Below are 23,362 nucleotides of genomic sequence, written 5' to 3' on the forward strand. Positions count from 1 at the left end.
GTCTTCACCCAGCCGGGCACAAGTGGTCCTCCATACGGCAGAAGTCTTCATCCGATCGGAGCAGAAGAGGTCCTCCAGACGGCAGAAGGCTTCATCCAGGCTGCATCTTCTATCAGCCAATAGGATTCAGCTTGCATTCTATTGGCTGATTGGAACAGCCAATAGAATGTGAGGTCAATCCTATTGGCTGATTGGATCAGCCAATCGGATTGAACTTCAATCCGATTGGCTGATTACATCAGCCAATAGGATTTTTCCTACCTTAATTCCGATTGGCTGATAGGATTCTATCAGCCAATCAGAATTCAAGGGACACCATATTGGATGACGTCATTTAAAGGAACCTTCATTCTTCGTTAGAACTTCGTTTGAAGAGGATGTTCCGCGTCGGCTGGATTGAAGATGGACCCGCTCCGCTCCGGAAGGATGAAGATAGAAGATGCAGCCTGGATGAAGCCTTCTGCCGTCTGGAGGACCTCTTCTGCCCCGATCGGATGAAGACTTCGGACCCTCTGGAGGACCACTTGTGCCCGGCTGGGTGAAGACGGCTCAAGGTAGGGTGATCTTCAGGGGGTTAGTGTTAGGTTTTTTTAAGAGGGGATTGGGTGGGGTTAGAGTAGGGGTGTGTGGGTGGTGGGTTGTAATGTTGGGGGGTATTGTATTTTTATTTTACAGGTAAAAGAGCTGATTACTTTGGGGCAATGCCCCGCAAAAGGCCCTTTAAAGGGCTATTTGTAATTTAGTATAGGGTAGGGAAATTGTATTATTTTGGGGGGCTTTTTTATTTTATTAGGGGGATTAGATTAGGTGCAATTAGTTTAAAATTATTGTAATTCTTTTTTTATTTTCTGTAATTTAGTGTTTGTTTTTTTCGTAATTTAGTTTATTTTATTTAATTGTAATTAATTGTAGGTAGTTTAGGTAATTAGTTTAATGATAGTGTAGTGTTAGGTGTAATTGTATCTTAGGTTAGGTTTTATTTTACAGGTAATTTAGTACTTATTTTAGCTAGGTAGTTATTAAATAGTTAATAACTATTTAATAACTATTCTACCTAGTTAAAATAAATACAAAGTTGCCTGTAACATAAATATAAATCCTAAGCTAGCTACAATGTAACTATTAGTTATATTGTAGGTAGCTTATGGTTTATTTTATCGGTAAGTATTTCGTTTTAAATAGGATTAATTTATTTAATTTTGTTAAATTAATTTCGTATAATTTAAATTATATTTAAATTAGGGGGGGTTAGAGTTAGACTTAGGGTTAGGGGTTAATAAATTTATTATAGTAGCGACGACGTTGGGGTCGGAAGATTAGGGGTTAATAAAATGTAACTAGTGTTTGCGAGGCGGGAGTGCGGCGGTTTAGGGGTTAATACATTTATTAAAGTGGCGGTGATGTCCGGTCGGCAGATTAGGGGTTAAAAATTGTAGGTAGGTGGCGGCGACTTTGGGGCGGCAGATTAGGGGTTAATAAATATAATGTAGGTGTCGGCGATGTTAGGGGCAGCAGATTAGGGGTTCATAGGTATAATGTAGGTGGCGGCGATGTCCGGTCAGCAGATTAGGGGTTACATTTTTTTATTTTAGTGTTTGCGATGGGGGGGGGGCCTCGGTTTAGGGGTTAATAGGTAGTTTATGGGTGTTAGTGTACTTTTAAGCACTTTAGTTAAGAGCTTTATGATCCAGCCTTAGCCCATAAAACTCTTAACTACTGACTTTTAAATGCGGTAGGAGTCTGGACAGGAGAGGGTCTACCGCTCTCTTCTTCCAAGACTCGTAATACCGGCGTTAGGCAAATCCCATTAAAAAGATAGGATACGCAATTGACGTAAGGGGATTTGCGGTAGCCTCGAGTCACGGAAGAAAAGTGAGCGGTACCTGTCAGACTCGAAATACCAGCGGGCATTAAAAAGCAGCGTTGGGACCTCTCAACGCTGCTTTTTAAGTCTAACACCAAACCCGTGATCTAGGCGATAGATAGGTAGATCAATTTATAAATTAGATGCTTTTCTACTCTATTTGCTCTGAACAATAGTTCTTGGGGGGGTTTCTGCCTGCTCAGGACAATGAGATTCCCCACTCATCTGCTCTAGACAATGAGATTCCCCACTCATCTTCTCTAGACAATGAGATTCCCCACTCATCTGCTCTAGACAATGAGATTCCCCACTCATCTGCTCTAGACAATGAGATTCCCCACTCATCTGCTCTAGACAATGAGATTCCCCACTCATCTGCTCTAGACAATGAGATTCCCCACTCATCTGCTCTAGACAATGAGATTCCCCACTCATCTTCTCTAGACAATGAGATTCCCCACTCATCTTCTCTAGACAATGAGATTCCCCACTCATCTGCTCTAGACAATGAGATGGAGATTCCCCACTCATCTGCTCTATTCAATGAGATTCCCCACTCATCTGCTCTAGACAATGAGATTCCCCACTCATCTGCTCTAGACAATGAGATAGAGATTCCCCATTCATCTGCTCTAGACAATGAGATTCCCCACTCATCTGCTCTAGACAATCAGATGGAGATTCCCCACTCATCTGCTCTAGACAATGAGATTCCCCACTCATCTGCTCTAGACAATGAGATTCCCCACTCATCTGCTCTAGACAATTAGATTCCCCACTCATCTGCTCTAGACAATGAGATTCCCCACTCATCTGCTCTAGACAATGAGATTCCCCACTCATCTGCTCTAGACAATGAGATTCCCCACTCATCTGCTCTAGACAATGAGATTCCCCACTCATCTGCTCTTGACAATGAGATTCCCCACTCATCTGCTCTAGACAATGAGATGGAGATTCCCCACTCATCTGCTCTAGACAATGGGATTCCCCACTCATCTGCTCTAGACAATGAGATGGAGATTCCCCACTCATCTGCTCTAGACAATGAGAGTCCCCACTCATCTGCTCTAGACAATGAGAGTCCCCACTCATCTGCTCTAGACAATGAGATTCCCCACTCATCTGCTCTAGACAATGAGATTCCCCACTCATCTGCTCTAGACAATGAGATTACCCACTCATCTGCTCTAGACAATGAGATTCCCCACTCATCTGCTCTAGACAATGAGATTCCCCACTCATCTGCTCTAGACAATGAGATTCCCCACTCATCTGCTCTAGACAATGAGATTCCCCACTCATCTGCTCTAGACAATGAGATTCCCCACTCATCTGCTCTAGACAATGAGATTCCCCACTCATCTGCTCTAGACAATGGGATTCCCCACTCATCTGCTCTAGACAATGAGATTCCCCACTCATCTGCTCTAGACAATGAGATGGAGATTCCCCACTCATCTGCTCTAGACAATGAGATTCCCCACTCATCTGCTCTAGACAGATTCCCCACTCATCTGCTCTAGACAATGAGATTCCCCACTCATCTGCTCTAGACAATGAGATTCTTTGGGACATTTAAACTATATTTGTTCTGGACATTGAGCGCATTGGGACAATGTTTACCCCTCTATCTTCTCTGCTGGAGGCACTTCTTCTTTCTTCGCTTTTAACAACAAACTCCTGGGGACAATTCTACTCAGTCTACTCTACAGAATGAGATCCTGAGGATGTTTCTAGTTTATCTGCCACTGACAATGAGTTGATGAGGGCATCTAACCTGTCTGCTATAGACAATAACGTTCTGGTGTTATACTCACTCTCTCCTTTTTTCGGAGACTTAGATGATCTATATCTGCTCTAGACAAAGAAATACTATAGAATGTTTCCTCCCTATTTTCTATGGTCTTGGGATGCTTCTACTTTATCTGCTTATTACAGGGTGCTCCTGTGGGTGGTTACACTATGTATAAAGAGATCCTCGGGTGTTTAATGTGAGAATTAGGGGCACTGCAATATATTTGTTCTGGCCACATATTTGCCCTTTCAATGTTTATGGCTGTTTTATATAATTTATTGTATTCATTTATTTTAGAGCTAAGCTTAACGTTTAACATATTGGGGCCAAATTATCTAATGGCAAGCGGACAATCATGTCCGCCCAACATCACTTAAAGGGACACTGTAACCAAAATGTTTCTTTCGTGATTCAGATTGAGCATGAAATTTTAAGCAACTTTCTAATTTACTCCTATTTTCAATTTTTCTTCGTTCTCTTGCTATCATTATTTGAAAAAGAAGGCATCTAAGCTTTTTTTTTTTGTTTCAGTACTCTGGACAGCACTTTTTTTATTGGTGGATGAATTTATCCACCAATCAGCAAGGACAACCCAGGTTGTTCACCAAAAATGGGCCGGCATCTAAACTTACATTCTTGCATTTCAAATAAAGATACCAAGAGAATAAAGAAAATTTGATAATAGGAGTAAATTAGAAAGTTGCTTAAAATTTCATGCTCAATCTGAATCATGAAAGAAAAATTTTGGTTACAGTGTCCCTTTAATGCCGACAGCATACGCTGTCATTATTTATCATTGCACCAGCAGTTCTGGTGAGCTGCTAGTGCAATGCCACCCCCTTGCAGATTTGCGGCCAATCGTCCGCTAGCAGGGGGTGTCAATCAACCTGATTGTATCCTAGTTAAAGGAACATGAAACCCAAAATGTTTTGTTCATGATTCAGATAGAGAATACAATTTCAAACAACTTTCCAAGTTACTTCTATTATTTAATTTGCTTCCTTCTCTTGTTATCCTTTGCTGAAAGGTTTATCTAGGCAAGTTCAGGAGCAGCAGAGAACCTAGGTTTTAGCTATTGATTGGTGGCTGCATAAATATATTGTATGTGATTGGCACACCCATGTATTCAGTTAGAAACCATTAGTGCATTGCTGCTCCTTCAACAAATGATACCAAGAGAATAAAACAAATTAGATAATAGAAGTAAATTAGAAAGTTGTTTACAATTGTATTCTCCATCTGAATTATGAAAGAAAATTTTTGAGTTTCATGTCCCTTTAAGAAGCAGCAGTCTTAAGACCGCTGCCTCTTAACTGCTGTTTCCGGCGAGATTGAAAGGCTCGCGCTGCCCCGTTGTCTTACAGTTTTAAAACCTAATCAGATAAACTAGATTAGGCAATAACAGTTTGAATAATCAGAGGGGAATAGGTTTTTTGTATTAAAACATAAACATGTTATTGGGAGCGGAACAGTGAGTGGTCGGTATGAGTATGCCTTACCTTTACAGTCATTTTCCTGACAGTAACTCCCCTCCGGAGTGCAGATACTAGTGAGAAGGAAAATGCAACATAGTAAGAAAGTGCATATAGGTACAGATCATTTGGGGTATATTTAGGAAAGAGGTGACGTGAATTTGTTTAGGATACTGACCACTGCTGACATTCTCCCACCATCCAGACATCTCCTATGGTCTTTTCTGAGTTATCATGAGGACACAGCTGTGGACATAAACCCTGGTGACAAGGCCGAGTCTGTGTCATGGGGGTCACACACTCTTTTCTTGGTGAACCTGACGTTGAGGTCCTAACAAAATGGAAGGCCGAGAGAATTATATCAGTCAGAACAGATAAGAGCGGCCATATGGTCAATATATACTTTATAGTAATTTTCCACTCAGGTCTGTCTGTAGGTCAGCTGTATAATTATACACTCAGGTCTGTCTGTAGGTCAGCTGTATAATTATACACTCAGGTCTGTCTGTAGGTCAGCTGTATAATTATACACTCAGGTCTGTCTGTAGGTCAGCTGTATAATTATACACTCAGGTCTGTCTGTAGGTCAGCTGTATAATTATACACTCAGGTCTGTCTGTAGGTCAGCCGTATAATTATACACTCAGGTCTGTCTGTAGGTCAGCTGTATAATTATACACTCGGGTCTGTCTGTAGGTCAGGGGTGTCATTTAAACACTCAGGTCTGTCTGTAGGTTAGCTGTATAATTATACACTCAGGTATGTCTGTAGGTTAGCTGTATAAGTATACACTCAGGTCTGTCTGTAGGTTAGCTGTATAATTATACACTCGGGTCTGTCTGTAGGTCAGCTGTAAAATTATACACTCGGGTCTGTCTGTAGGTCAGGGGTGTCATTTAAACACTCAGGTCTGTCTGTAGGTTAGCTGTATAATTATACACTCAGGTATGTCTGTAGGTTAGCTGTATAATTATACACTCAGGTATGTCTGTAGGTTAGCTGTATAATTATACACTCAGGTCTGTCTGTAAGTCAGCCCAATAATTATACACTCAGGTCTGTCTGTAGGTCAGGGGTGTCATTTATACACTCAGGTCTGTCTGTACATCAGCAGTATAATTATATACTCAGGTCTGTCTGTAGGTCAGCTGTATAATTATACACTCAGGTCTGTCTGTAGGTCAGCTGTATAATTATACACTCAGGTCTGTCTGTAGGTCAGCTGTATAATTATACACTCAGGTCTGTCTGTAGGTCAGCTGTATAATTATACACTCAGGTCTGTCTGTAGGTCAGCTGTATAATTATACACTCAGGTCTGTCTGTAGGTCAGCTGTATAATTATACACTCAGGTCTGTCTGTAGGTCAGCTGTATAATTATACACTCAGGTCTGTCTGTAGGTCAGCTGTATAATTATACACTCAGGTCTGTCTGTAGGTCAGCTGTATAATTATACACTCAGGTATGTCTGTAGGTCAGCTGTATAATTATACACTCAAGTATATAATTAGCTGTATTATAAGCCACTCAGGTCTGTCTGTAGGTCAGCTGTATAATTATACACTCAGGTCTGTCTGTAGGTCAGCTGTATAATTATACACTCAGGTATGTCTGTAGGTTAGCTGTATAAGTATACACTCAGGTCTGTCTGTAGGTCAGCTGTATAATTATACACTCAGGTCTGTCTGTAGGTCAGCTGTATAATTATACACTCAGGTCTGTCTGTAGGTCAGCTGTATAATTATACACTCAGGTCTGTCTGTAGGTCAGCTGTATAATTATACACTCAGGTCTGTCTGTAGGTCAGCTGTATAATTATACACACAGGTCTGTCTGTAGGTCAGCTGTATAATTATACACTCAGGTCTGTCTGTAGGTCAGCTGTATAATTATACACTCAGGTCTGTCTGTAGGTCAGCTGTATAATTATACACACAGGTCTGTCTGTAGGTCAGCTGTATGATAAGCCACTTGAGTGATATGATTTACTGTACCTGCAGATCACTGTCTGTATATTAAATCTGGTATTTATTTTTTCATGTTAATAAAAACATTAAATAAAATAAAAATCCAGGGCTAGTTCATTAAAGAATTATCAGTCTCACCTGAAACGTGTATGGAAGCCGCTGCCACAGGACACGCTGCACTGCGACCAGGTTGACCACTGACTCCATTTACAGTCGGACACAGGGCAGGTGTCATTGGTGCAGGACAAATGCCCATCGGAGCAGGTGCAGTTATTACAGCTTTCTTGTAGTGAGCTGCCTGGGGTCCAGCTCTGGCCCTGGGTATCAGTACATGCACAGTGCGAGGGGGGCACACATGCGCCATCTTGCTCCAGCAGTCCTAAGTAAAGACACAGCTCAGGTGAGTAGATCTGAGGGACAGGGCTACCATTACCGAGGGGGGAGGGAGGGTATAAGAGCTGCTGACAGAGAATAACTGGCAATCACATGGTAAAAATGTGACTACCAGGATTTATACCAGCTGTACTGGTCCACAGGAAGGCCATATTATTTATGCCCTTTAATAAACAACTGTTACTATATTCCTGTATCAAACGCCAAACTGTTCCTGACATGGCAGAAATTATTTCATAAACCACACATAGCATTCAAGGTAGTATTGGCCTACAGGAGATTTCCCGGGGGGCTGCAGCAGCAGGGGCTGGCCAGATATAATTTAAGAAGGTGAGGAAATGCAGCTAACCCGGTACTATTTAGCAGCCGTCCTATGAACGGTATCTAGTTTCTTCTCAAATTTCACTGTGAGACAGAGTGACGCTGTTTTATGTGTTTTCTATAAACCACACAATCATTATCACCCCATGAGACTGAGTGACCCTGTTTTATGTGTTTTCTATAAACCACACAATCATTATCACCCTATGAGACAGAGTGACCCTGTTTTATGTGTTTTCTATAAACCACACAATCATTATCACCCTATGAGACAGAGTGACCCTGTTTTATGTGTTTTCTATAAACCACACAATCATTATCACCCTATGAGACAGAGTGACACTATTTTATGTGTTTTCTATAAACCACACAATCATTATCACCCTATGAGACAGAGTGACCCTGTTTTATGTGTTTTCTATAAACCACACAATCATTATCACCCTATGAGACAGAGTGACCCTGTTTTATGTGTTTTCTATAAACCACACAATCATTATCACCCTATGAGACAGAGTGACCCTGTTTTATGTGTTTTCTATAAACCACACAATCATTATCACCCTATGAGACAGAGTGACGCTATTTTGTGTTTTCTATAAACCACACAATCATTATCACCCTATGAGACAGAGTGACGCTATTTTGTGTGTTTTCTATAAACCACACAATCATTATCACCCTATGACACAGAGTGACCCTGTTTTATGTGTTTTCTATAAACCACACAATCATTATCACCCTATGAGACAGAGTGACGCTATTTTATGTGTTTTCTATAAACCACACAATCATTATCACCCTATGAGACAGAGTGACCCTGTTTCATGTGTTTTCTATAAACCACACAATCATTATCACATAGTGAGACAGAGTGACGCTGTTTTATGTGTTTTCTATAAACCACACAATCATTATCACCCTATGAGACAGAGTGACCCTGTTTTATGTGTTTTCTATAAACCACACAATCATTATCACCCTATGAGACAGAGTGACCCTGTTTTATGTGTTTTCTATAAACCACACAATCATTATCACACTGTGAGACAGAGTGACGCTGTTTTATGTGTTTTCTATAAACCACACAATCATTATCACCCTATGAGACAGAGTGACCCTGTTTTATGTGTTTTCTATAAACCACACAATCATTATCACCCTATGAGACAGAGTGACCCTGTTTTATGTGTTTTCTATAAACCACACAATCATTATCACCCTATGAGACAGAGTGACGCTGTTTTATGTGTTTTCTATAAACCACACAATCATTATCACACAGTGAGACAGAGTGACCCTGTTTTATGTGTTTTCTATAAACCACACAATCATTATCACCCTATGAGACAGAGTGACCCTGTTTTATGTGTTTTCTATAAACCACACAATCATTATCACACAGTGAGACAGAGTGACGCTGTTTTATGTGTTTTCTATAAACCACACAATCATTATCACACAGTGAGACAGAGTGACGCTGTTTTATGTGTTTTCTATAAACCACACAATCATTATCACCCTATGAGACAGAGTGACCCTGTTTTATGTGTTTTCTATAAACCACACAATCATTATCACACAGTGAGACAGAGTGACCCTGTTTTATGTGTTTTCTATAAACCACACAATCATTATCACCCTATGAGACAGAGTGACCCTGTTTTATGTGTTTTCTATAAACCACACAATCATTATCACCCTATGAGACAGAGTGACACTATTTTATGTGTTTTCTATAAACCACACAATCATTATCACCCTATGAGACAGAGTGACACTATTTTATGTGTTTTCTATAAACCACACAATCATTATCACCCTATGAGACAGAGTGACGCTATTTTATGTGTTTTCTATAAACTACACAATCATTATCACCCTATGAGACAGAGTGACGCTATTTTATGTGTTTTCTATAAACTACACAATCATTATCACCCTATGAGACAGAGTGACACTGTTTTATGTGTTTTCTATAAACCACACAATCATTATCACCCTATGAGACAGAGTGACACTATTTTATGTGTTTTCTATAAACCACACAATCATTATCACCCTATGAGACAGAGTGACACTATTTTATGTGTTTTCTATAAACTACACAATCATTATCACCCTATGAGACAGAGTGACGCTATTTTATGTGTTTTCTATAAACTACACAATCATTATCACCCTATGAGACAGAGTGACGCTGTTTTATGTGTTTTCTATAAACTACACAATCATTATCACACTATGAGACAGAGTGACGCTGTTTTATGTGTTTTCTATAAACTACACAATCATTATCACCCTATGAGACAGAGTGACGCTGTTTTATGTGTTTTCTATAAACCACACAATCATTATCACCCTATGACACAGAGTGACCCTGTTTTATGTGTTTTCTATAAACCACACAATCATTATCACCCTATGACACAGAGTGACCCTGTTTTATGTGTTTTCTATAAACTACACAATCGTTATCACCCTATGAGACAGAGTGACCCTGTTTTATGTGTTTTCTATAAACTACACAATCATTATCACCCTATGAGACAGAGTGACGCTGTTTTATGTGTTTTCTATAAACCACACAATCATTATCACCCTGTGAGACAGAGTGACGCTGTTTTATGTGTTTTCTATAAACCACACAATCATTATCACCCTATGAGACAGAGTGACACTATTTTATGTGTTTTCTATAAACCACACAATCATTATCACACTGTGAACGGGAGTCATTGATGCACTTGGGATGTAGGGGAACTATTTAACAACAATATGCATTTTTTTTATTAATTACAAGCTAATATTATTGACTTATGAATCTCTACTGACTCAATAGAAAATAGGGCTGTTTTTTTTAATGTTCCCACAATTGCTTTTCATTCCCAATCCGACCCTGATAGCATTCTAGTTTTGTTTTTAAAATAACAACTGCAATATAGCAACTTGCATGGGATCTATGTCTATTAATTATTATTTTGTATGGTTTATAACAATGTGTGTAGCCCAGCATAGAATCGGCAAACTGCTATACTGTCCCTGCTAACTGCTATATCCCTGTAAGTCTTGCTTAGTCTGAGCTTAGGAAGCTTCTACAAACTGATTAGGCAGAGAATATCTTTATTGTTCTTACTGTTACCGCTTACACTGCTGTAGGTGATATCTCTGTCCCTGCTAACTGCTATATCCCTGTAAGTCTTGCTTAGTCTGATCTTAGAAAGCTTCTACAAACTGATTAGGCAGAGGATATCTTTATTGTTCTTACTGTTACCGCTTACACTGCTGTAGGTGATATCTCTGTCCCTGCTAACTGCTATATCCCTGTAAGTCTTGCTTAGTCTGATCTTAGAAAGCTTCTACAAACTGATTAGGCAGAGAATATCTTTATTGTTCTTACTGTTACCGCTTACACTGCTGTAGGTGATATCTCTGTCCCTGCTAACTGCTATATCCCTGTAAGTCTTGCTTAGTCTGATCTTAGAAAGCTTCTACAAACTGATTAGGCAGAGGATATCTTTATTGTTCTTACTGTTACCGCTTACACCGCTGTAGGTGATATCTCTGTCCCTGCTAACTGCTATATCCCTGTAAGTCTTGCTTAGTCTGAGCTTAGGAAGCTTCTACAAACTGATTAGGCAGAGGATATCTTTATTGTTCTTACTGTTACCGCTTACACTGCTGTAGGTGATATCTCTGTCCCTGCTAACTGCTATATCCCTGTAAGTCTTGCTTAGTCTGATCTTAGGAAGCTTCTACAAACTGATTAGGCAGAGAATATCTTTATTGTTCTTACTGTTACCGCTTACACTGCTGTAGGTGAAATCTCTGTCCCTGCTAACTGCTATATCCCTGTAAGTCTTGCTTAGTCTGATCTTAGGAAGCTTCTACAAACTGATTAGGCAGAGGATATCTTTATTGTTCTTACTGTTACCGCTTACACCGCTGTAGGTGATATCTCTGTCCCTGCTAACTGCTATATCCCTGTAAGTCTTGCTTAGTCTGATCTTAGGAAGCTTCTACAAACTGATTAGGCAGAGAATATCTTTATTGTTCTTACTGTTACCGCTTACACTGCTGTAGGTGATATCTCTGTCCCTGCTAACTGCTATATCCCTGTAAGTCTTGCTTAGTCTGATCTTAGAAAGCTTCTACAAACTGATTAGGCAGAGGATATCTTTATTGTTCTTACTGTTACCGCTTACACCGCTGTAGGTGATATCTCTGTCCCTGCTAACTGCTATATCCCTGTAAATCTTGCTTAGTCTGAGCTTAGGAAGCTTCTACAAACTGATTAGGCAGAGAATATCTTTATTGTTCTTACTGTTACCGCTTACACTGCTGTAGGTGAAATCTCTGTCCCTGCTAACTGCTATATCCCTGTAAATCTTGCTTAGTCTGATCTTAGGAAGCTTCTACAAACTGATTAGGCAGAGAATATCTTTATTGTTCTTACTGTTACCGCTTACACTGCTGTAGGTGATATCTCTGTCCCTGCAGGTTTAAGCAATTTGCAGCATTTTGAGAGCCTGCGTTACAGATTTTGCTTTTCGGCCTCTCTAGCAAGAGTGGGACAAAGCTTTGTCCTTTTAAAGTATTTTTTCATGTGTTCCATCTGAACAAAGGAAACGTAAACTATAGTACCGTTCCCCCCCCCCCCCGTAAAACAGATATTCCTGCACTATCGCCCAATGAGCTTCCCTCTCACTGACCTGTACTACACAAACAAGTGATCTCCGTTAGTTTCAACATCAAAATACGCAACTTTATTGTAACCTATTTTGTGCAAACAAACATTTTTAATATATTTACATGGTGTTTTCAAATGCATGTTACAAGTGTTTAATATTTAAGGTTTATTTCTGTATTTAGCAACTGCTTTTGTCTGCAAACTTTTATACTTTAACAAAGCGGCTTCACATCTTTGAAATGAAAAATATCACCATTACTTATTTATCCGACACACATTTATTTTATGGTATAACTAGTGGCTGTCCCTTTACTAAAGGCCAACACGGTGACTTACCAGCTGGGCAGCGGCATCCTGGCTCACAGACCTCTCCATCCTGGCACACCATGCCTTGCTGGTAGTCAGAGCAATGGCGCGGGCATTTATTGGCACATTCCATATACTCCATGCCAGGCGGGCAACCCTCAGCTTCAGATTACAGACAGGAGAGATGGTTAGAGGTGGGAGGTATCACATATATGGTCTGAGCTTTGCTCAGCAGAACGTTTAATGCAAATAAATGTACAGACACAAGTAATTAACCTTGAAATATACAAAAAAACAAATACAGCTCAGTAAAATGTACAAAGTGACAACACAGCTAAAATAATCCCTTTATTGTAGTGAGACTAAAAATCACATAAAAAAATGCTTAATACACAGGCTTGCACAGGGCCCGGGGGCTGCTCCTTTCCTGGTTACTGGACACAGGGTGTCAGATTACTTAGCGCCCAGGGACATTTAGCTCTTGGTCTCTGGTTACTGATCTTACACAGGGAGTCAGGCAACATAGCGCCCAGGGCAAGTCAGTTCCTGGTCACAGGGCTTATAGAGGATTTCAGGCTACCTAGCACCGAGTGATATTTAGTTCCTAGTCACAGGGCTTACACACACAGGGTGTCAAGTTACCTAGAAGCACCCAGTGACATTTAGTTCTTGTTCTCTGGCTACTTGTCTTACAGAGGGTGTAAGGGTACATAGAAGCCAGGGCCAATTTGTCAAATGATTTATACAGGGTGACAGATTACATAGCACCCAGAGAATTGAGTTCCTGGTCACATGGCTTACCCACGGTGTAAGGTTACATAGCACCAAGAGAATTCAGTTCCTGGTCACATGGGTTACACAGGGTGTCAGGTTATGTAGCACCCAGAGAATTCAGTTTCTGGTCACATGGCTTACACAGGGTGTCAGGTTACATAGCACTCAGAGAATTCAGTTCCTGGTCACATGGCTTACATACACAGGTTGTTGTGTTACCTAGAACATAAGGCCGCTCTGTTCCTTGTCACTTAACTGGTTCGCCACCTCTGAGGCTGCGTACATCAATCTGCCCGATCTCATACGATCAGATTGATTGGCACCCCCTGCTAGCATTCCATTGGCCGCAAATCTGCAGGGAGTGGCATTGCTGTCGGCATTCAGTGATGTCTGTCGGACATGATCCGCTGAGCTGATGATGTCGGACAGACATTTGATAAATTGGCCCCTTAGTGAATTAGAATGGTACAATGAATGAGTTTAGCACCAATGAAGATCTGGGGACGGATTTGTATACTCATAAATAATTTGAGACAGCAGCGGCCAGCACCCCCTCTGAGGAAGCGTTCTTGTGAAACGCGCGTCAGGGGTCCAGGAGAAGCCTAGTCTCTCCGGTTTTATCTTGCTTACCTTAATGCAATCATTTAACCTGTATCAATACTTAGCAGTTGGTACTCTGCAGCTTAGATACTTATTGTAACAGTAATAATAAAGTGGCTCCTGGATTGAAGGGGCCTAGCCAATATTTATTTGCTAATCTGCTGCAGTAGTCTAACTATTTATCAGTGGATATCGTTCTCACTTTATGTAGTGTTATGGTTTAAGTGTTTTTAACCCAAAGGTATAGTATGAACGTGGTTATAACAGCTCTGATATACTATCATTTGATATATTTTTGTTAAAGCAATAATTTTTTCACTCAAACTCAGTTGTATGCCTATTTACAATTATTTATGAATTATACATAGGGCATCATTTCTATGTCACAGGGTATACATAGGGCATTATTTCTATGTCACAGGGTATACATAGGGCATTATTTCTATGTCACAGGGTATACATAGGGCATTATTTCTATGTCACAGGGTATACATAGGGTATCATTTCTATGTCACAGGGTATACATAGGGCATCATTTCTATGTCACAGGGTATACATAGGGCATCATTTCTATGTCACAGGGTATACATAGGGTATCATTTCTATGTCACAGGGTATACATAGGGTATCATTTCTATGTCACAGGGTATACATAGGGCATCATTTCTATGTCACAGGGTATACATAGGGTATCATTTCTATGTCACAGGGTATACATAGGGTATTATTTCTATGTCACAGGGTATACATAGGGTATCATTTCTATGTCACAGGGTATACATAGGGCATCATTTCTACGTCACAGGGTATACATAGGGCATTATTTCTACGTCACAGGGTATACATAGGGCATTATTTCTATGTCACAGGGTATACATAGGGTATCATTTCTATGTCACAGGGTATACATAGGGTATCATTTCTATGTCACAGGGTATACATAGGGTATTATTTCTATGTCACAGGGTATACATAGGGTATCATTTCTATGTCACAGGGTATACATAGGGCATCATTTCTATGTCACAGGGTATACATAGGGCATTATTTCTATGTCACAGGGTATACATAGGGCATTATTTCTATGTCACAGGGTATACATAGGGTATCATTTCTATGTCACAGGGTATACATAGGGTATCATTTCTATGTCACAGGGTATACATAGGGTATTATTTCTATGTCACAGGGTATACATAGGGTATCATTTCTATGTCACAGGGTATACATAGGGCATCATTTCTATGTCACAGGGTATACATAGGGCATTATTTCTATGTCACAGGGTATACATAGGGTATCATTTCTATGTCACAGGGTATACATAGGGCATCATTTCTATGTCACAGGGTACACATAGGGCATTATTTCTATGTCACAGGGTATACATAGGGCATAATTTCTATGTCACAGGGTATACATAGGGCATAATTTCTATGTCACAGGGTATACATAGGGCATAATTTCTATGTCACAGGGTATACATAGGGCATTATTTCTATGTCACAGGGTATACATAGGGTATTATTTCTATGTCACAGGGTATACATAGGGTATTATTTCTATGTCACAGGGTATACATAGGGTATTATTTCTATGTCACAGGGTATACATAGGGTATTATTTCTATGTCACAGGGTATACATAGGGCATCATTTCTATGTCACAGGGTATACATAGGGCATCATTTCTATGTCACAGGGTATACATAGGGTATCATTTCTATGTTACAGGGTATACATAGGGTATCATTTCTATGTCACAGGGTATAGATAGGGCATCATTTCTATGTCACAGGGTATACATAGGGTATCATTTCTATGTCACAGGGTATACATAGGGTATTATTTCTATGTCACAGGGTATACATAGGGTATCATTTCTATGTCACAGGGTATACATAGGGTATCATTTCTATGTCACAGGGTATACATAGGGTATCATTTCTATGTCACAGGGTATACATAGGGTATCATTTCTATGTCACAGGGTATACACAGGGTATCATTTCTATGTCACAGGGTATACACAGGGCGTCATTTCTATGTCACAGGGTATACATAGGGCGTCATTTCTATGTCACAGGGTATACATAGGGCGTCATTTCTATGTCACAGGGTATACATAGGGTATCATTTCTATGTCACAGGGTATACATAGGGCATCATTTCTATGTCACAGGGTATACATAGGGCATCATTTCTATGTCACAGGGTATACATAGGGCATCATTTCTATGTCACAGGGTATACATAGGGCATCATTTCTATGTCACAGGGTATACATAGGGTATCATTTCTACGTCACAGGGTATACATAGGGTATTATTTCTATGTCACAGGGTATACATAGGGCATCATTTCTATGTCACAGGGTATACATAGGGCATCATTTCTATGTCACAGGGTATACATAGGGTATCATTTCTATGTCACAGGGTATACATAGGGCATCATTTCTATGTCACAGGGTATACATAGGGCATCATTTCTATGTCACAGGGTATACATAGGGTATCATTTCTATGTCACAGGGTATACATAAGGTATTATTTCTATGTCACAGGGTATACATAGGGTATCATTTCTATGTCACAGGGTATACATAGGGTATCATTTCTATGTCACAGGGTATACATAGGGTATCATTTCTATGTCACAGGGTATACATAGGGTATTATTTCTATGTCACAGGGTATACATAGGGTATCATTTCTATGTCACAGGGTATACATAGGGTATCATTTCTATGTCACAGGGTATACATAGGGCATTATTTCTATGTCACAGGGTATACATAGGGCATCATTTCTATGTCACAGGGTATACATAGGGCATTATTTCTATGTCACAGGGTATACATAGGGTATCATTTCTATGTCACAGGGTATACATAGGGCATCATTTCTATGTCACAGGGTATACATAGGGCATTATTTCTATGTCACAGGGTATACATAGGGTATCATTTCTATGTCACAGGGTATACATAGGGCATTATTTCTATGTCACAGGGTATACATAGGGCATCATTTCTATGTCACAGGGTATACATAGGGTATCATTTCTATGTCACAGGGTATACATAGGGTATCATTTCTATGTCACAGGGTATACATAGGACATCATTTCTATGTCACAGGGTATACATAGGGCATCATTTCTATGTCACAGGGTATACATAGGGTATCATTTCTACGTCACAGGGTATACATAGGGCATCATTTCTACGTCACAGGGTATACATAGGGTATCATTTCTACGTCACAGGGTATACATAGGCTATTAGGTTACACAAAAAGTTGCTCAGCACCTGGTCTCAGGGTTTACACGATGTTCTCTTACAATAAGTTACATAAAAAGCACAGAGTTTTCTTGACTTACCACAAGGTTTTGGGTTACAGATGCGGACATGGTACTTTTCCCCGGGACAGTCATTTCCGCCATTCTTAGGTGGAGGGCTGGTGCAGGTTCTGCTTCTCACTGACTTCCCCCCACCACACGTGCGGTCACACCAGGACCATGGGCTCCATTTAGACCAGCTGCCGTGAACTGCAGTAAAATAGGCAGAACAGTCAGAAACTGAATCATGAGAATAATGAAATAACCAATAGCCAATCCTGTGTTTGTGTTGGTCATGTAAATATACTAAAAACAGTAAAAAATAAATAAAAAATACATAGGCAAAATAATGCCAGAGTCTAAATTCTTACTCAAATATTGAAAAGCTAGAAAATTCCTGGTGTTTAAGTGAAACATGAAATTAAACTCTATGGTCCTCCTGATGCTGCCTACAAGGACAACTACAAAAACGACATCACTTTAGTCAGGACATCTTCATTTAACAACTAGAGGTTGGAGGGTTAACACAAAGGGCTGCACTAAAATAAATGGGTGATAGGGTTTGGTCCTGGAAACATTTCTGCTTGACATTGCGGCCTGCATATAACATTGCACAAGCATTTGCCACACCCCCTTCTCTCACACAACCAATAGCACAAGAGCACGTCAGTCATTCTGAATCACAAAGAACTGCTGGTCCCGAATAGAAACTGCTGGTGACCGATCCAGCGGGATTATTTACAGATCTCGGTTGTGCGTCTAGTGCTGATGAGTTTCCTCTCAAGACCAAGAAGTACTTTAACTATGTTCTTCACCCCATTGTAGGGTTTAACACATCTATTTGCAGTGATAAAACTATCTAACAAATAAGAGCATGTATTTTTTTCCCTGTAATGGCCACTTTACATGTTGCAACCAGTCTATCCTTCTGTCTGATCCTTAGAACTATACAGAAGATCATAAAGATAGACGATCATCTCAGCTATATGAAACCATTACTGTGCATGTCCATAATATTGTATTTTTTGTTTTAAACAAAAACATTTAAATCTGCTAAGTTCATATATTTTTATTATACATCAAGAGATTTGACTTTTGTAACGTCTGCTACATTGTACAATATATTTATAGAATAGTCTTGTTTGTTATTATTTTAAAAAAGTCCACAACACCTACATGTATGTCCCTACCAACCCTCACCATAATCTGTTCTTATTCCTTTAGGTAGGATAAACATAAAGGTCATCGACTTTTTAGCCCCTAAATGAATGTCACCTTAAAATGAAAGTCAATCCTAGCCTTGTACAAACGCTAGGCTTTACTATTGAAACAAATAAAGGGGGCTTTCATTCATGAAGTATAAGATACTTCATGTAGAAAGCTCCTTTATTTGTTTCAATTGATCTCCGCCTTTACCTGGTACAGCAGAGCATGGCTAAAAAAAAATTTGGCTATCTCCCATGGGTGCCAAGACGGATTTACCGCATGGCTATTGGCTAAGAGGTGAAAACGTTTTTTTTAGCCGTGGGCTGCTGTAGCAGCTAAGAACGGCGATCAATTGAATCAAATAAAGGAGCTTTCTACATGAAGTATCTTATACTTCATGAATGAAAGTCCCCTTTATTTGTTTCAATAGTCAATCCTAGCGTTTGTAGAACTCTAGGATTGACTTTCACTTTAAAGAGAGTCTGACCTAGGAGCACTCACCTTTACAGGCCTGAAGGTTACAGAATCTCCTCTCTAAGTTCCCTGACATGATGTCCTCACACCAGGAGCCATTGTCACCAGGAGCATTGTAGTTGCGGAGTCGTGTTTGCTGTCCGGCACCACAGGAACGAGAACATTCTGTCCACTCAGACCAAGGGTTCCATGAGCAGTTCCTCTGACTGCACTCTTCCCCAGTGCAGGGTGGTAAATCTGGTGGAAAGAGAAGATAAACATGAAGCCTAGCTTGTGATGGTTATTTAAATAACTAATAATCAGCACTTTGTGTAATGTGACACCAGTGATAAGCATGATGTCACACACGTGATTGATGTGTCATATAGTGTATATATAACTAATAATCAGAAATTTGTCTAATGTCACATTAGTGATAAACATAACATCACACATGTGATTGAGGGGGTCATATAGTGTATATATAACTAATAATCAGCACTTTGTGTAATGTGACATTAGTGATAAACATGATGTTACACATGTGATTGAGGGGGTCATATAGTGTATATATAACTAATAATCAGAAATTTGTCTAATGTCACATCAGTGATAAACATGATGTCACACATGTGATTGAGGGGGTCATATAGTGTATATATATAACAAATAATCAGAACTTTGTGTAATGTCACATTAGTGATAAACATGATATGAGGGGGTCATATAGTGTATATATAACTAATAATCAGAACTTTGTGTAATGTCACATTAGTGATAAACATGATGTCACACATGTGATTGAGGTGTCGTACAGTGTATATATAACTAATAATCAAAGCTTTGTGTAATGTCACATTAGTGATAAACATGATGTCACACATGTGATTGAGGTGTCGTACAGTGTATATATAGCTAAAAATCAAAGTGTTGTGTAATGTCACATTAGTGATAAACATGATGTCACACATGTGATTGAGGTGTCATATAGTGTATCTATAACTAATAATCAGCAATTTGTGTAATGTGACATTAGTGATAAACATAACATCACACGTGATTGAGGTTTCATATAGTGTATATATAACTAATAATCAGCACTTTGTGTAATGTGACACCAGTGATAAACATGATGTCACACATGTGATTGAGGTGTCATATAGTGTATATATAACTAATAATCAGCACTTTGTGTAATGTGACACCAGTGATAAACATGATGTCACACATGTGATTGAGGTGTCGTACAGTGTATATATAACTAATAATCAGCACTTTGTGTAATGTGACACCAGTGATAAACATGATGTCACACATGTGATTGAGGTGTCGTACAGTGTATATATGACTAATAATCAAAGCTTTGTGTAATGTCACATCAGTGATAAACAGGATGTCACACATGTGATTGAGGGGGTCATATAGTGTATATATAACGAATAATCAGCACTTTGTGTAATGTGACAACAGTGATAAACATGATGTCACACATGTGATTGAGGGGGTCATATAGTGTATATATAACGAATAATCAGCACTTTGTGTAATGTGACAACAGTGATAAACATTATGTCACACATGTGATTGAGGGGGTCATATAGTGTATATATAACTAATAATCAGCACTTTGTGTAATGTCACGTCAGTAATAAATGTGTAGCCACTTGTGATTGACAGCTTTCATATAGTGTATATATAAAGAATAATCAGCACTTTGTGTAATGTGACAACAGTGATAAACATGATGTCACACATGTGATTGAGGTGTCATATAGTGTATATACAACTAATAATCAAAGCTTTGTCTAATGTCACATTAGTGATAAACATGATGTCACACGTGATTGAGGGAGTCATATAGTGTATATATAACTAATAATCAAAGCTTTGTCTAATGTCACATTAGTGATAAACATAACATCACACATGTCATTGAGGTGTCATATAGTGTATATATAACTAATATTCAGAACTTTGTGTAATGTGACACCAGTGATAAACATGATGTCACACATGTAATTAAGGTGTCATATAGTGTATATATAACGAATAATCAGCACTTTGTGTAATGTCACATCAGTGATAAACATGATGTCACACGTGATTGAGGGAGTCATATAGTGTATATATAACTAATAATCAGAACTTCGTCTAATGTCACATTAGTTATAAACATAACATCACACATGTGATTGAGGTGTCATATAGTGTATATATAACTAATAATCAAAGCATTGTGTAATGTCACAACAGTGATAAACATGATGTCACACATGTGATTAAGGCAGTCATATAGTGTATATATAACGAATAATCAGCACTTTGTGTAATGTGACAACAGTGATAAACATGATGTCACACATGTGATTGAGGTGTCATATAGTGTATATATAACTAATAATCAGCACTTTGTGTAATGTGACATTAGTGATAAACATAACATCACACATGTGATTGAGGTGTCGTACAGTGTATATATAACTAATAATCAGCACTTTGTGTAATGTGACATTAGTGATAAACATAACATCACACATGTGATTGAGGTGTCGTACAGTGTATATATAACTAATAATCAAAGCTTTGTCTAATGTCACATTAGTGATAAACATGATGTCACACATGTGATTGAGGTGTCATATAGTGTATATATAACTAATAATCAGCACTTTGTGTAATGTCACATCAGTGATAAACATGATGTCACACATGTGATTGATGTGTCATATAGTGTATATATAAAGAATAATCAGCACTTTGTGTAATGTGACAACAGTGATAAACATGATGTCACACATGTGATTGAGGGGGTCATATAGCGTACATATAACTAATAATCACTTTGTGTAATGTCAAGTCAGTAATAAATGTGTAGCCACTTGTGATTGACAGCTTTCATATAGTGTATATATAAAGAATAATCAGCACTTTGTGTAATGTCACATCAGTGATAAACATGATGTCGCACGTGATTGATGTGTCATATAGTGTATATATAAAGAATAATCAGCACTTTGTGTAATGTGACAACAGTGATAAACATGATGTCACACATGTGATTGAGGGAGTCATTTAGTGTATATATAACTAATAATCACTTTGTGTAATGTCACGTCAGTGATAAATGTGTAGCCACTTGTGATTGACAGCTTTCATATAGTGTATATATAAAGAATAATCAGCACTTTGTGTAATGTCACATCAGTGATAAACATGATGTCACACGTGATTGATGTGTCATATAGTGTATATATAAAGAATAATCAGCACTTTGTGTAATGTGACAACAGTGATAAACATGATGTCACACATGTAATTAAGGTGTCATATAGTGTATATATAAAGAATAATCAGCACTTTGTGTAATGTGACAACAGTGATAAACATGATGTCACACGTGATTGAGGGGGTCATATAGTGTATATATAACTAATAAAAAGTGATTTGTGTAATGTCACATTAGTGATAAACATGATGTCACACATGTGATTGAGGTGTCATATAGTGTATAGTTATATATATAGTGTATATATAACTAATAATCACTTTGTGTGATGTCACATCAGTGATAAACGTGTAGCCACTTGTGATTGACAGCTTTCATATAGTGTATATATAAAGAATAATCAGCACTTTGTGTAATGTGACAACAGTGATAAACATGATGTCACACGTGATTGAGGGGGTCATTTAGTGTATATATAACTAATAAAAAGTGATTTGTGTAATGTCACATTAGTGATAAACATGATGTCACACATGTGATTGAGGTGTCATATAGTGTATAGTTATATATATAGTGTATATATAACTAATAATCACTTTGTGTGATGTCACATCAGTGATAAGCGTGTAGCCACTTGTGATTGACGGCTGTCACATAGTGACTAATAACCAGGGCATTGGTGTAATGTCAGTGCAGTGTAACATTTTATTACAAATGACTAAAAATAAAATAATTATATGTACTTTACATATATTATCAGTATAGGCAGAGCATTTATCATAGGAAACACAAAGATTCTTGAGCTATTTTATATTTATTTTACCCCTATATAACAATGTCATATGAAATGATGCGCAACACAAGGTCACTAGGGGCCCATAGCCAGGGAGACTTACACATCTATCACTATTTATTCTTAAATGGAAAAGTTTGTTTATAGTTCTCAACA

General features: G+C 38.7%; 1 protein-coding gene across 1 annotated transcript in view; it reads right to left on the bottom strand.

The window, feature by feature from the left end:
- LOC128661241 (SCO-spondin-like) overlaps window positions 1-23,362 on the bottom strand; it is a 624,208-nt gene that overhangs the window by 212,594 nt on the left and 388,252 nt on the right. The window contains exons 85-93 of the mRNA XM_053715520.1: window positions 19,236-19,445; window positions 17,571-17,738; window positions 12,844-12,975; window positions 7,242-7,482; window positions 5,313-5,465; window positions 5,162-5,208; window positions 3,046-3,411; window positions 2,422-2,994; window positions 2,086-2,364 (exon numbers count right to left, since the gene is read on the bottom strand). Of these exons, the coding sequence (XP_053571495.1) occupies window positions 2,086-2,364; window positions 2,422-2,994; window positions 3,046-3,411; window positions 5,162-5,208; window positions 5,313-5,465; window positions 7,242-7,482; window positions 12,844-12,975; window positions 17,571-17,738; window positions 19,236-19,445 (2,169 nt within the window). The remainder of the gene's footprint in view (window positions 1-2,085; window positions 2,365-2,421; window positions 2,995-3,045; window positions 3,412-5,161; window positions 5,209-5,312; window positions 5,466-7,241; window positions 7,483-12,843; window positions 12,976-17,570; window positions 17,739-19,235; window positions 19,446-23,362) is intronic.

This window comes from Bombina bombina, chromosome 5, assembly GCF_027579735.1.
Source record: "Bombina bombina isolate aBomBom1 chromosome 5, aBomBom1.pri, whole genome shotgun sequence".
Lineage (NCBI taxonomy): Eukaryota > Metazoa > Chordata > Amphibia > Anura > Bombinatoridae > Bombina > Bombina bombina.